The following is a 14250-nucleotide window of genomic DNA, read 5'->3' on the forward strand; positions in this document are numbered from 1 at the left end:
TATTCAAATCAACAATTGGTTATACAATAGGAAACTCCACCATCAAATTGGCTTAAACTAAATTGGGATGTTGCGCTAATAAGATTGGTGTTGAAATAGCGATAAGGGATCAGCACATGATGTTTGGATGCTAAGCATCAGGAAAATCCAAAAAGCCTTTATCACAGAGTTGATCATAAGGAAATAGCTTCGCTTGCAGAAATAGCAAGGAACTTATGGTTTAGGAGAAATAAACTGGTATTCGAAGGTACTTTTTTGCATCCCTCTACCCTTTTTAATAGAGCTAGACAGGCATATAAAGATTTCCTAGAAGCAAACAAATAGTCAAATGAAATAGTATCTTCTTATTCAAATCAACAGATGGTTATACAATGGGAAACTCCACCAACAAATTAGGTTAAACTAAATTAGAATGTTGCTGTAGACCTGAAGCTAATAAGATTGGTGTTAGAATAGTGATAAGGGATCAAGAAGGGGAAGTAATTTCTACTTTAATGCAGCCACTAAAATTTTGTACACATCCTATAGTAGCAGAAGCAAGAGGACTAATTTCAGCTACTTTCTTTTGTAAGGAACTTGGTTTATAAAATGTATGTAATGTTTGAATGTGACTTTAATCAGGTTGTTAATGCTATCTTAAATCAAGGCAAGCAAAATGAGAAGTTTGGATGCTTATTGCATGAAGGACGTTCACAACATACTTGCTGATACAAGATGGAAAATAAAACATGTCAAAAGGCAAGCTAATACTGTAGCAGATACACTAGCAAAAGAAGCTATTGTGCTTTGTAATGAGATAATAGACATTAACAATGTTAATCTTTGTATCCAGTCCCTTGTAATGGCTGAAAGCCAATTGTTATGTTTCATGGAATGAAAGTATATCAGTTATAAAAAAAGTTTTAATTCGATAAAAAAATAAAAGAAAATTAAATTTTTAATAAAATTATAAAATTTTAATTTTAATTTAATATTTAAACTGTGTACGAATAAGTATGATATATTTCTCTAGGAAAAATTTAGTAACAAGTATAACTCTGCACTAATATGTGTACTAATTTAATATGATTGATCAAAAAGTAAATTTTATTAAAAATAATGTTAATTTAAATTTTAAATATAAAAAAATTAATATTAATAAATAGATTAATATGTGACTTTATTTATACATAACGAAACTCATTTCTCTAACTATTCTTTGCGCAAACTTGTAATTACCAAAAAAATGTAATCGTTGGAATTGGGCCAAAAAATAGGGCCGCCAAACTTCAAACAAAACCCATCTGCTGGCCCAAAGCAACTACTTTCTCCCAGTCCACCCACTCGGACTCGTATCAGTCTCCACTGCAATTTTCAGCTACCTCCAAGGCTCCAAGTCGAAGCGAAACCATGGCAGCGGCTCTAGCTCGAGTCTCGAGGAAAGCCCTGCGCGCAACCCACGCCAATCTCCTTATACAGCGTACCCTCGCCACCGCTGCGGAAGCAGCATCGCCATCACCATCGGCGGCACCGAATAGGATCACGGAGTCGCCAGATCGCGTGTGGTGGGACTACAGAGGGCAGAGGAAGATAATACCGCTTGGTCAGTGGCTCCCGAAGGTCGCCGTTGATGCCTACGTGGCACCGAACGTGGTTCTGGCCGGCCAGGTTACCGTCTATGATGGAGCCTCCGTTTGGGCTGGCTCCGTCCTCCGCGGTGATCTCAACAAGATTACTGTTGGATTCTGCTCCAATATCCAGGAACGCTGCGTCCTTCACGCCGCCTGGTCCTCTCCAACAGGTTCCAGTCCATTCTCTTTGGCTCTGTTGTTTGGTAGCTGAGAAATTGTTGAGGGAAAAAGTGCATCTTTCTTGGTTAAGGCGTGTACTTTTGTCTTGAATTCTTAGGTTGAGGATGTATGTTTGTTGGGATTTAAGGATTTTGTTGACGGGTCGTAGCATAAAGTTTGTGAATTTACTGAATCTGTCAAGCTGAGGATTAGGTCCAATGCGGTTTACTATTTCATACCTTTGTCGACAATGTAACTTTAACTGGAATTTATAGTAGCACAGCTTCCTGGACTCGTATTAGAAACGGCCGATTGTTAACTGGTTGGAAAAGAAAAGAAAAAATGGAAATTTTTTTTTGTCTAATTCATGATTGTTGGCCTAAAGTAGATGAATAGAGAAAAGAAAGAATGTTTTACATTGAATTTTGAGGTCAAGGATGTATAATTCTTGAGTTCTGTCAGAGTGTAAATTTGTGGATTAAGTGAGCGTGTTGTTCCAACGTTGTTTAAAATTTCATAGCTTCTCTGACAATTGAGTTAGGGTTTATATTGTCATGTTGAAAGACTGAAACTTTCTGTTGAAGTAATGAGATGCTGGTTAGTAATATATGGGTCACTTTTTGCTGTGAGTGGTATGTAGGGCTATCTCTAAAGGGGTGTGTATTTTGTTAAACATACGCACTGGAACATTTGTTGATCCGTGTGATAATTTTTATTGTCTCTTTCTCTTAGCCTCTCAGAGGTTTGTAATCAATGCCAGGACCTATTGGGCTCATTCTTTTTATTTTTTTATTTTTTATATGTCATTCTTTGGAAATTAGATGGATATATTGGTTGGTTGTTGGTGTTAAAACATATTTGATGTTGACAATGTTTCTTCACGATTCTTACAGATCGTGGACAGTTTTCTTTGGATGCTTTTGCATATGTGATAGATTAGATCATTAATTGGTGTTGTTTTCATTAAGTCAGTCGATTACCTTAGCTTTTTGAAAGATCTGTAACACCCAAAAGAAGGTTTCCATTACCATTAGAGTAGGGCAGGATGTGAAAAAAAGGGATATGAATGATGAATGATAAATTGGAACAGAAGCAGGTGCTGTTTCTTTGAAAGTCGATTGATTACCTTAGATTACTGAAAGTCTCTGGCACCCAAAATAATTGTTGCTTAATGGATGGGATGTGAATTATGCATAGTAGATTAGAGCATTGGTATGCACAATTTCTGTCAAAGTGTGTTGATTACCTTCATTACTGAAAGATCTCTAACACCAAGAGTCTCTCTCTCTCTCTCTCTCTCACACACACACACACACACACACACACACACACACACACACACATTTATGCTCCCACTCACCTTCATGGAGTGGCCAATTCTTCACTATTAGCCAAGTATGTAGGTAATATATCTCGCCACTAGAACTCAATTCAATTTGGGCTTTCTATTTCCCAAAAAAATCATGTGTTTGAGGGCTTGATTGGTACCTGTACTTGATATGATCTGTGCTAGACCCATCGGTGAGTCCTGGAGTTGACTCATGGTTGTGTCGTGGTTTAGTTTTCTTGATGCACATCACAATCATGGAACTATTAAAGTTCTCCATTGTGTTTGCTGTTGTTTTATCCTTAGTCATCAACTTGCCCTGGAGCTGGCACTCGTAGCTGATTCTCTCACTTTTATACGTACTAAAGTCAACTTCTTAAGTTTCGAAAGTTTATTACTCGTATTCTCCTTACCTATCAAAAAAAAAATTACTCGTATTCTCCTAATTTGAGACTGCCTTTGGTTAGATTCTTCTTTATCGACAGGAAACAATCATCACGCAACTCATAAACAACTATAAACTTGATGAAGGTGTCATTTGATCCTAGGTCCCAACAGGAATTATTAGCAGCCTAGCTGGTAGGTTAATACTTATCCAAAAAATAAATGAAAAAGGCTGGTTTCTTCAGTTGATCCAATCAGGTGTCCCCCCCCCCCCCCCCCGGCGGGGCAAGTGAAAAGTTCTGCAGGCCCCCTTTTTTTAATATGCCATTGTTAAATAATGAGAATATTGTCAAATTCTGCTGGTAATATGAGTTATTTTGTGCGCCATTGTTTTCCTGGGACTGATTTTTTTATTAACATGTATAGCACCTTTTCTTATTGGAGGTAGAATTGGGAGGAAATAGTAAATCCCTTATCACAGACCTGCCAAATATCTTCATAACATGTGAAACTGTTTCTCATGTATCAGGCTTGCCAGCGGAGACATCTGTTGACAGATATGTGACCGTTGGTGCATACAGTCTTCTGCGATCCTGCACAATTGAACCAGAGTGCATTATTGGGCAGCACTCCATTCTTATGGAAGGTTCCTTGGTGGAAACCCACTCTATCCTTGAAGCTGGGTCTGTGGTTCCCCCAGGGAGAAGAATTCCAACTGGTGAACTTTGGGCAGGAAATCCGGCAAGATTTGTCAGGAATCTGACCCATGAAGAGACCTTAGAAATCCCTAAACTTGCCGTTGCAATTAACGATCTGAGCAAAGAACATTCCTCGGAGTTCCTTCCATACTCTACTGTTTATTTGGAGGTTGAGAAGTTGAAGAAGTCTTTGGGGATATCCATTTGATCATGTTTGTTGTCATTTTTTCATGCATCGAATTTTTGAAGTTTCCCTGTGACGAAAATAAGCAGGTCCAAGACATGAAACAAGCTTTTAAATTCCCTGTGTATTTGGCTTTGCTAGCTGTTTAAAGAGTTGTTTGGAAGTCTGATTCCAAAGATGTTACATCAGTGATTGAAGTCACTTATTAAGAAATTTTTTGTTTATGCCTTTTCCCTAATCTCTTTAAGCTCGTTATGAATTCATCACTCGGCCTGCTGGCCATTTTCTGGCATGATTGATGGCATTCCTTACCAAGTTCTTTGTTTTTATGGAGCACATTCAGATTCAAGATCAATATTACCAAATTCTTTACCTTATTAACTCAAACAGGACATAAATCATAACTGAGAACTATTTAACTTTTTCAATAGATGATTGCAGTAAAGACAAACAGGTCTCCCGTGTGGGGTTTGAGACCAAATAAAATCAAATGCAGATTTTATTTAAACTTAAAAGTATTCAACCAAACTTTGTTATAACGTTTGTAAATCTAGGTGGTTCTTTGGCAGTTGATCACTTGGCAAATCTTCACAGGCAAAACGGCTGAGATTCTACTACTCTAGGGTCAAACCTAATTTCATTTTCACAGTCATGTACCTTCATTTTCTCTATTAAACCATGAGCTATATGGTGGAGAGGATGGGACAAGAGATTAGGTATGTGTTTATGGGTTGGCAGATTGTTCTTTGTGCATTAGTGGAGAGAATGGACGGACCATTAAGAATCCTCCCCCACCCATAAAATCTAGCAATAATTGTAATATAATTTTAGCAATTTGCACCATATTAGGTGTTAATTATATAATATTAAACCCTTTTCAATAACCCTATCTCTTGGTATGACACCACCAACAAGAGTAGTCATTGTATTTGATTAGGATCAAAATGCTTGGGACAATTTAGAGGCAAGGAAATAGGGCCCTATTATTTCTAAGTTACTATTTTTGTTAGAATTTATACTGCTGTCACTGTTATTTTATTACCAATGGTCCACCCCACCAAACATGATGTGGACAATGCCATCATCCAGATTCCAACCTTTAAGCATCACTTTCAGGATGAACTAAAAGAGTTCTGCATCATGAACTAACATTTCATAATAGAAATGAATGAATTGTTTTGTTATCTAATGAATTGTTTTGTTATCTCTTCATTCATTTAAAAGCTGGTACCTCTTCATTCATTTAAAAGCTGGAGGGCCCCATGGAAAATGTGGTCAGAAATCCATAATGTGTGAAATTACTAAATTTTGATGGTCTAGAATATGGGCCAGTTCATGCCTTCATGATCAGTTGGAAGTTCTACCTCTCAATGTTCTAGTGCATTTTGTAACTAAGACAAATATACCATACTTATATATATGCATTTAATTTCGATTTGTTTCAATTAGTGTTATGCCTAAATATAATAGAAAATGATTTGCACACGTTCTTGCCTAAGGGTCTCAAGTACGAGAGTTGACATATTGAGTGAGTCATACATCATTTATTGCTACTCGTGTAAATTTTTAAGACATCATTGTAAGTTCAATAAATTTTGCAGACCCCATTCATGTGTCTATCTTTCTCTTCATCTGAGACCCGCAAATTCGAGTAAAAACTTGTGGAGGGATCTTGATTCAAATGTCAATCAATATTGTTGATGTAAAGATATCTTCTCAAAGATATCTTCTCTCTCTCTCTCTCTCTCCTTTTTTTTTTATTGTTTTTACTTTGATTTTAAAAGTTGGAGTGCATAGATGATGACATGCATAGGGTTATAATATAGTTAATTATAACATACTAGTATTGAGGATGATGGCAATTATGCATGAGAAAAGAAATTATGCAGTAATTTTAAACCACTAGAAACACTTCTAGACTTGAAAAGGAACCTTCTTTGAATGTCATCAACCACTATATATGTCTTGTAGAAGACGTAATGGGGAAACATCTCCTATCAATTGAATCTTTTGTAATTAAACCAAAGATTATGACGGCTCGCCCATCCAAATTTTATTGCTAATCCATTCATCTATTTCTCCCACTTTCTTCTTCTTTCTTTTTCTGGCCCCAGTTTGCTGTCATGGGTATATTGCAACAGGCATGAATTCGAACATGGAGGAGTTTCAAATGATCGGAAACATGATAGAGATCATGAACATGTTGTTTGTTTCATCATTCATCAGTACTCATCTTCTTGACCAGGTAAGTAAGGAGAAAACACATGGGGATGTTGGAACGGCTCAATCAAATCAAATCTCCCAAATAAGGGTTTTGGGTCCTTTAATCTGATTGAGCCGTGCCAATATCATCCTTTGCTTTACCATGCCCCTTAAGAATGACTTACACACACACGTACACACACACAAATACATACATACATCCAAGCATGCATGCATGTGTGTGTCTGATCTCTAGGAAAAGCTAGCTTATGCTAATTCTTTTAGATCAAAGCAGAAGGATCAAGGTCCCAGAATTAAGCATTCCCAAATACCTTTTTCAGTCTCTGAAAACTATACTCTGTGAAAGTAGTGCATATAGTTCCAGTTCCAGCAGTATATGTGTCTCTCATTTTTAATATCCTTCATTTTCAAAGTCATTCTTCCTTTAACGAAGCTGCTTCAGAACAACTGTCACATTTTTTGAGTTTTTTCCCTCATTTTTTCTTTTCTTTCTATAGTGTGTAGAAAACTAGAATTATAATCCATATCGTATATACATACTACATGGGGGGAATGCAGTCAACTGCAAAGTGCATCCTCTAGCACCATTTCCCCTTTTCTGGTGTGCTTCTAACCTATTCAGAGAAGGATAAATACATAACTTTCTTACAACTCGGTGTTAAATGGAAGACGATAATGTTTTGAAATTCAAATCGAAAGGAGAAGTCAAAATTCATATAATTATTCTTTCACTTTGTCTTTCTCTGAGTGAGAAAGAGAGATATTAAGGGCGGCTCATGCTGTCACAAGGTCAAGATACTGAATTCCGAAAATAAGACTTGATAGGTAGGGCGGTTTGAGATCCAACTCAATTTGATCGGATAGTGGGGCGATGGGGCCATGCTGTCAAGGAGTTGATGCTCCTTTCTTACCATAAAACTTTGTGTTTAATTCACTGTGCACTTTGAGACCTAAGAAAACTGATTACCTTATTGGCAACTTCAAGTTGCTATACTTATTTTATTTGCAACTTTTAAGGCTCCATTTGGATGTTGAGTTAAGTTGAGATGCGTTAAATTTTTTTTATGAATAGTAGTGAGTTGAGAGGGTAGAGTGGATTTTGTGGGGTTCACCCAAGATGAATTTAGATGTGTTTAGATGTTAAGATGAATTTAGAGATATTTATGAGAAGTTGAAAAAAGTTGTGGGTCCCACATATAAAAATGTATTAAGTTGAAAAAGGTTATGGGTCCTACATGTAAAGGGGTTTTGAATTGAGATGGGTTTAGTAATTTGAGAGTTGGGTGTTTGGATGTTAGACTCAACTTAAAATTAGACTGAACTGAATTGATTTAAGTTGAATCTAACAACCAAACGGGATAAGGGTTCAATTATCACATGATTGGAAAAACTCAGCTTCATCATGATCAATTAGACTTACATATATATCTCTAGGACGACTCCCAAGCGCTCTGCTCAGTCCGAAGAAAGGAAGCGTTCTCCGTCCAGTAACTAGTCAACCAGCCATAACCGCTCCGCCCATGCGGGTGGAGCTTCGACTCCTTCCCCCCTCCACCTGTCTAGCCTCCTCAGGCTGTGTTTATACAGTCTTTTTTTGTGGTTTTTTCAAGCTTTTGCCAATAGCATAATGGTGTTCTGATTTACTGCTCGTCGGACTTCGAAGACCAACACGCGCCCTACCTCTGGACTCCCCAGCCGCCAATCTGTTGGAAGGTAGGAGATTTTTGCCAATTAGTGTGGCACGTTCTTCTCATGCACTTTTGTCTATGCGCGTGAAACCCAAGAGCGGCCGTGAAAGGGCGAGTCCCCTGCTGCCACGCGTAGCTCCATTTGGTTTAGCGGCCCTGGTTCTTTTAGAACTGGTTACCTTTTCTCTACATAGGGTGGCGCATATACCTCACGCGCCACCACCTCCGGTCATGGTCTTTCGTCGGTGTATTGGCACATCATTTAGTTGCTACATCCCTATATTTTCATTTTTCCTAACCAAATATCAAGATGAAGTGGTCGTGAAAATCTCCTTCAGTCGGACCGGATCAACAAAAAACAACACATCTTTCTCAACTACTACAACTTTACGTTATAGTTTAAAAACCGCTTTAACCAGCATCCCCTTTAGTGGGTTGGGTGGGAGCCAAGTTTTTGGCTCTGAAATCCTTTTTTTTTTTTTGTTTCGTTACTTTTGTTTGTTTTGGGATGATTGTTGGAGACTCCCACCCCTTTGAAATTTTGTATCCTGTAACCGCTTAGTTTGATATATAAAATATCACTTGCTTAAAAAATAAAGACTTAAATATATATATATATATATATATATATAAATATATTTTGCAGTAATGACAAATTGCAAATGAAAACATATACTTAAAAAAAATGAAATAAATATGAAATCTACATATAAAGAAGTTGTTGTAGACACTTTTGAGCAACGAGGGTGCTGTTCTCTTGTGGTGGCAAAAAGAGGTACAATTACACTGGTTAATATTCTTATTCTTACACCAACTTATTGGCCCGCATAAATTAATAGAAAAGAACAAAAGCAACGATATACGTACACCTATTTTTATAACCTTTTATACAACCACATTTTAAAATAAGAGTATTTATGTAAAGATGTTACTTTTATAAGTTACTTTACAAAAATGCCCCCTAATTTAAAATATAGTTGTATAAAATATTGTAAAAAGAAATGTATGTCTATCATTTTCCAAAAGGGAAACAAAACGGATCATTTGAGCTAATGAGTAAATATATTAAATTGATAAAAACAAACAAAAATTTGACAGAAGAAAGCATCAAGAGAGGTTGCTAATCAAATTGCTGAGTTCACATTAAAATAGGTTTGGAAGTAAGATGAAATTCAAAATTCTTATTTCATCATTATAATTTTTTTTTTAAATTTTTACACAAAATATAATACACAATTAAACTTTTTCAAATTCTAAAACAATAATAATGTTAAAAAATAATATTTTATTCAATTTTTAACTTTTATCTCAAACTGAAAATTCTCATCTTAACATCCAAACCTTTGTATTCATCAAGAATTAATCAATACCTAATTTGTCTTGTATAACATACTTAAAACAGGGCCGTCTTGTTAAGGACCCTAGTCTTGTCCCTAACACTAAGGACCATGGGCTTGCCTTGGTGAGGATGATGATTGAGTGACCTTACCAACTTGCTTGGCCTTCCACAAAGGGTTGGTGTTTGGGTGATGAAATGATGAAGATGATGATGATGTAGTAGTCGGGTAATCTAAATGATGATTTGGTGCGTTTGATGCAATGTGAAATGACTTGATAGTTGCCCTTGATATTGGCGCCACTTGGATGATGCTTAGGGTGGGTATGGTGAAGTGTAATTAGGGTTTTGGGTGGTGGCTAAAGGGGATTACGAAATTGGAAAGTGATGGATTAGGGTTGGAGTGTATGATAGATTGCTCCTTGACTTTAGGGATTTGTTAAGGTAAGACGGGGAAGGTAAGATTTGGATTTGGTAAGAGGATGAGGTTGGATGGTGTTTAAATGAGTCTAGGGTTGTTCCTAGAATTTAGGGATTTGGAGATGATAGGATTTGAATATGGCAAGCGGATGAGGATCTTTGGTAGGATTTGAAAAGATGGAAATGATTGAGGGATAATTCCTAAGTTGTACGAATCTATCAAGGAAAGATAGGGTTTATGTTTTGGCAAGTGGAGAGGGTCTTGGTCGACTTGAGTAATTCTAGGAATTGAGTGAGTTTAGGGATTGGATTTCCTAAAATGTTGGAATTGGAATTTGAGTTTAAATTTGGAAAAGTGGTTGGCCGAAGATGGATAAAGGGATAGGATGGGATTTGGAAGATGAGATGAGAATTCCTAAAAGGTAGGAATTTCCTTGTGGGAATCTAGGTGGTTTCGGCTAGGGTTTGTGAGACTAGATGAAGGGTGGCTAGAGTTGCCAACTAAGGCAAGATGTTTATGGAATGATGGGAAGAATTTATGAAAATTGGCAAACACTTTAGTGGTCGAGAATGAGGGTATGGAAAGATCAAATGAGCAATTGAATAATGAACACCAAGAGCAAAATGATGAACGCTCGAGAACAAAATAAAATACTTAAGAACTTGAATGAACAAAAGATAACAAATCAACTAATGATTAACAGATTGCACAATAGTTGAAATAAACCTCATGAATTGATAACTTGATTAAAAATAAGGATAACAACAACTTGGATTCAAGAATTGCACCAAGTTGCAAGATCAAGATAAATTAATCACATCTATTCACGAATTGCAAGGTATGATCCCCTCTTTGAGATTTACGAATTGCAACTAAAAAGCCTAAGTGCCTAGCATCGATTGTTAATCTCCTAAACAAAATAATCATCCTTTAGGTAATTTGCCAAACGATGTAAATGCAAAGACTAAGGGTCATATTTATAAAAATTACAACTTGAAAACCCTCAATAGGTCTATTGAAAAATAACTAATTAAATTAAAATAAATAATAAGTAATAACATAGTTGGCATGGGCCAAGTTGACCTATGGCATGCATGAACCCATGGGTGGGCTAGGTTGACCCTTCTCTTTATGGGATCCTACCATTCCCCATCTCTTCAAGAACATCCTTTACCTCAAGAATTAAATTTGAAAATGTCCATACCCTTTCATTATTCTCTTCCTTAGCCATCTCCATAGAAAATCAATATGTCTCTCATTTGCCCAACTTTTCTAACATTGAGACCTCACCCGACTTGGCCTCCTTGGATGCTAAAGTTACCCATATATTTTTCTTGGATCCTAACTTGAATTCCATGATCCTTTTGTTGTAGTCAAGCACTACCCGTCCAAGGCCATTGAGCCATGGATTGCTCAATACAACATCAAGCTCTACCAAAGGAAGTATATGTAAATCTACCACTACTCGCACTCCTTGCACATTCATTTTTACTTCTTTCACTAGCCCTTCACATTTCATCTTGTCCCCACTAGCCATCTTTACCTCAAATGGCTCTATAGCAATCGGATTCAACCCAACCTTGGCAACAAAGGTGGAGTTGATGAAGTTGTGTGTGTAGCCACTGTCTACCAACAAAGGGATTTTAATTGTTCCTATCCATGCCATTACCCTCATGGAGGTATGTTTTTGGGTCCCCATCAAGGTATTAAGGGACAACTCGACTTCATCATAATTTTTATTCACTTTAGTCTCCTCTTGGCTGTACCTTGGCTAGAGGATTCCACAAAATAACCATCATCCTCTTCCTCGCTTTTCTCATCAACCAACATGTACACTTGTCCCGATATATATTTGTGCCCTATACCCCATTTTTCTCCACACTTAAAACAAATGCCTTTTTTTATACTATATTAGATCTCTTCTCTTGAAAGCTGCTTTACTTCAAGTGGCTTAAATTTAGAAGCACTCCCAATTTCCTCATTGCCTTTTAAAGGAACATTGGTTTGCAAGGGTGTAGTAACCGTACTCTCTATTTCTTTTGATTGATGTCTCTCCATATTAGTGCCCTCTTCTAGGATTTCTGCCATTCTTATATCTTCTTGAATCTTAGAGGGTTGCTTCAACTTAATTTCCTTGGCTATCCAAGACTTCAACCCATTCACAAACGTGCCCACATGGGCCTCCTTGGACCACCCTCTCACAAGAGTTTGTAATTGCCTAAACTCTTCAATGTAACTATGCACTTTGCCTTCTTAACTCAATTTGGCAAGTTGTCCATAGTGATTAATGGTAGGGGATGATCCAAATTGCATGCGGAACTCTTTTTCAATCTTCTCATTTCCTGCTCATATTGGTCCCGGATCCACTTCCACCACTTACCTGCTTTTCCCTCCAAATAAAAACATGCCGTCAACACCCTCTCATGTCTAGGCACCTCATACACATAGAAGTAGTGGTCAACCTTGTCAAACCATTCATATGGATCTCCCCTATTAAATCTGAAAAAATCCACCTTTGGCCTCTTAGGTCCTCAATCATAAGCCCGGTTTTCCCTTTTATCTTCGTAGTGGTCAACGTCATATCCTCTCTCATGATGGTCTTTTCTTCTCTCATAATGGCCTCCACAGCCATAAGGCCTCTCATAACCATGCTCATGCTCAAACCTGCCCTCAAAAAATTCTTCTCTTGGTGGCCTCTCAAGCCTTACATCTTGATACTCTTTTCTCACACTATGAGTTCTAGAGGGTTGGTCAACATTGTGGATCCATCTCTTAACAACAACTTGATTGTTTTTAATTCTATCACCCATTCTAAACTCATTTTGTGGTAGCTCACATAAAGAGTCCATGACACTTGTCTTGGCCCCATCCATAAGGACCTCGTGCTCTTGCCTATTCGGATTTGGTGGTGGTCTTTGCACATTAGTTTCCACCATTTTCCACTCAAGCCTCTCAAGGCTTGCATTAGTCTCCCTCTTTAAGGTCTCAATGTCCCTTCTACTCTCCTCAACCGTACGGTTGGTAGCATTTAAGGACATTGTAAATTCGGCCAAGGTAGTCTTAACCTCATTGATGAGGTTATCAAGCCTTAAGCCTAGCCTTTCTATGGCCTCTATGAGTTCCTGGTTGGAATCACCTTGTTCCTTCTCTTGAACCACACGACTCATGGCTAACAATTTGGTGGGTAGGGCTTGCTCTTAGTTCACAAATCCAACCTTGGATCCCCCACCTTCAAAGGTGGTCGACCCTCTTGCACACAAGGTCCAACCTTGGATCTTCCACCAACTTGTGTGGTTGATCCTTACAATCACACTACTCCATTCTCCTCCGCAACTCCCAAACTTCATGCAATCAACAATTCAATCAACAAAAATTTTAGGATCCACGATGCTTTCTCCCAATCAATTCACAAAGTTTGGGTTAATGTGCCGTTTACTTCTTTAGAGAAATCTAAGCATCTCCAAATCGCCAAGCAAGGTAGCTCTCTCAATGAAAGTACCAATTAATGTTAGGGACATAGTCTTGTCCCTAACACTAAGGACCGCGAGCTTGCCTTGGTGAGGATGATGATCGAGTGACATTGCCAACTTGCTTGGCCTTCCACAAAGGGTGATGAAATGAAGAAAATGATGATGATGTAGTAGTCGGGTAATCTAAATGATGATTTGGTGCGCTTGATGCCATGTGGAATGACTTGACGGTTGCCCTTGATGTTGGCACCACTTGAATGATGCTTAGGGTGGGTATGGTAAAGTGTAGCTAGGGTTTTGGGTGGTAGTTAAGGGGGATTACGAAATTGAAAAGTGATGGATTAGGGTTGGGTGTAGGATAGATTGCTCATTGACTTTAGGGATTGACTAAGGTAAGATGTGGAAGGTAGGATTTGGATATGGTAAGAGGATGAGGTTGGATGGTGTTTGAATAAGTCTAGGGTTGTTCCTAAAATTTAGGGATTTGAAGATGATAGGATTTGAATATGGTAAAAGGATGAGGATCTTTGGTAGGATTTGAAAAGATGGATATAATTGAGAGAGAATACCTAAGTTGTAGGAATCTATCAAGGAAAGATTGGGTTTCGGTTTTGGCAAGTGGAGAGTGTCTTGGTCGATTTGAGTAATTCTAGGAATTGAGTGAGTTTAGGGATTTGATTTCCTAAAATGTTGGGATTGAAATTTGAGTTTAAATTTGGGAAAGTGGTTAGCCAAAGATGGAGATGAAGA

The 14250-nt window shown here is 37.7% G+C and overlaps 1 protein-coding gene across 1 annotated transcript; it reads left to right on the forward strand.

Annotated features, from left to right (window-relative positions):
• The first annotated feature begins 1316 nt into the window (after positions 1–1316).
• LOC122290309 (gamma carbonic anhydrase-like 2, mitochondrial) lies at positions 1317–4586 on the forward strand. Its single transcript, XM_043097944.1, has 2 exons — positions 1317–1780; positions 4010–4586. Exons 1-2 carry the CDS (start codon positions 1390–1392, stop codon positions 4384–4386), a joined length of 768 nt encoding a protein of 255 aa, XP_042953878.1. The 5' UTR covers positions 1317–1389; the 3' UTR covers positions 4387–4586.
• The last annotated feature ends 9664 nt before the right edge of the window (positions 4587–14250 follow it).

The sequence above is a fragment of the Carya illinoinensis genome, chromosome 12, assembly GCF_018687715.1.
Source record: "Carya illinoinensis cultivar Pawnee chromosome 12, C.illinoinensisPawnee_v1, whole genome shotgun sequence".
In the NCBI taxonomy this organism is placed as follows: Eukaryota; Viridiplantae; Streptophyta; class Magnoliopsida; order Fagales; family Juglandaceae; genus Carya; species Carya illinoinensis.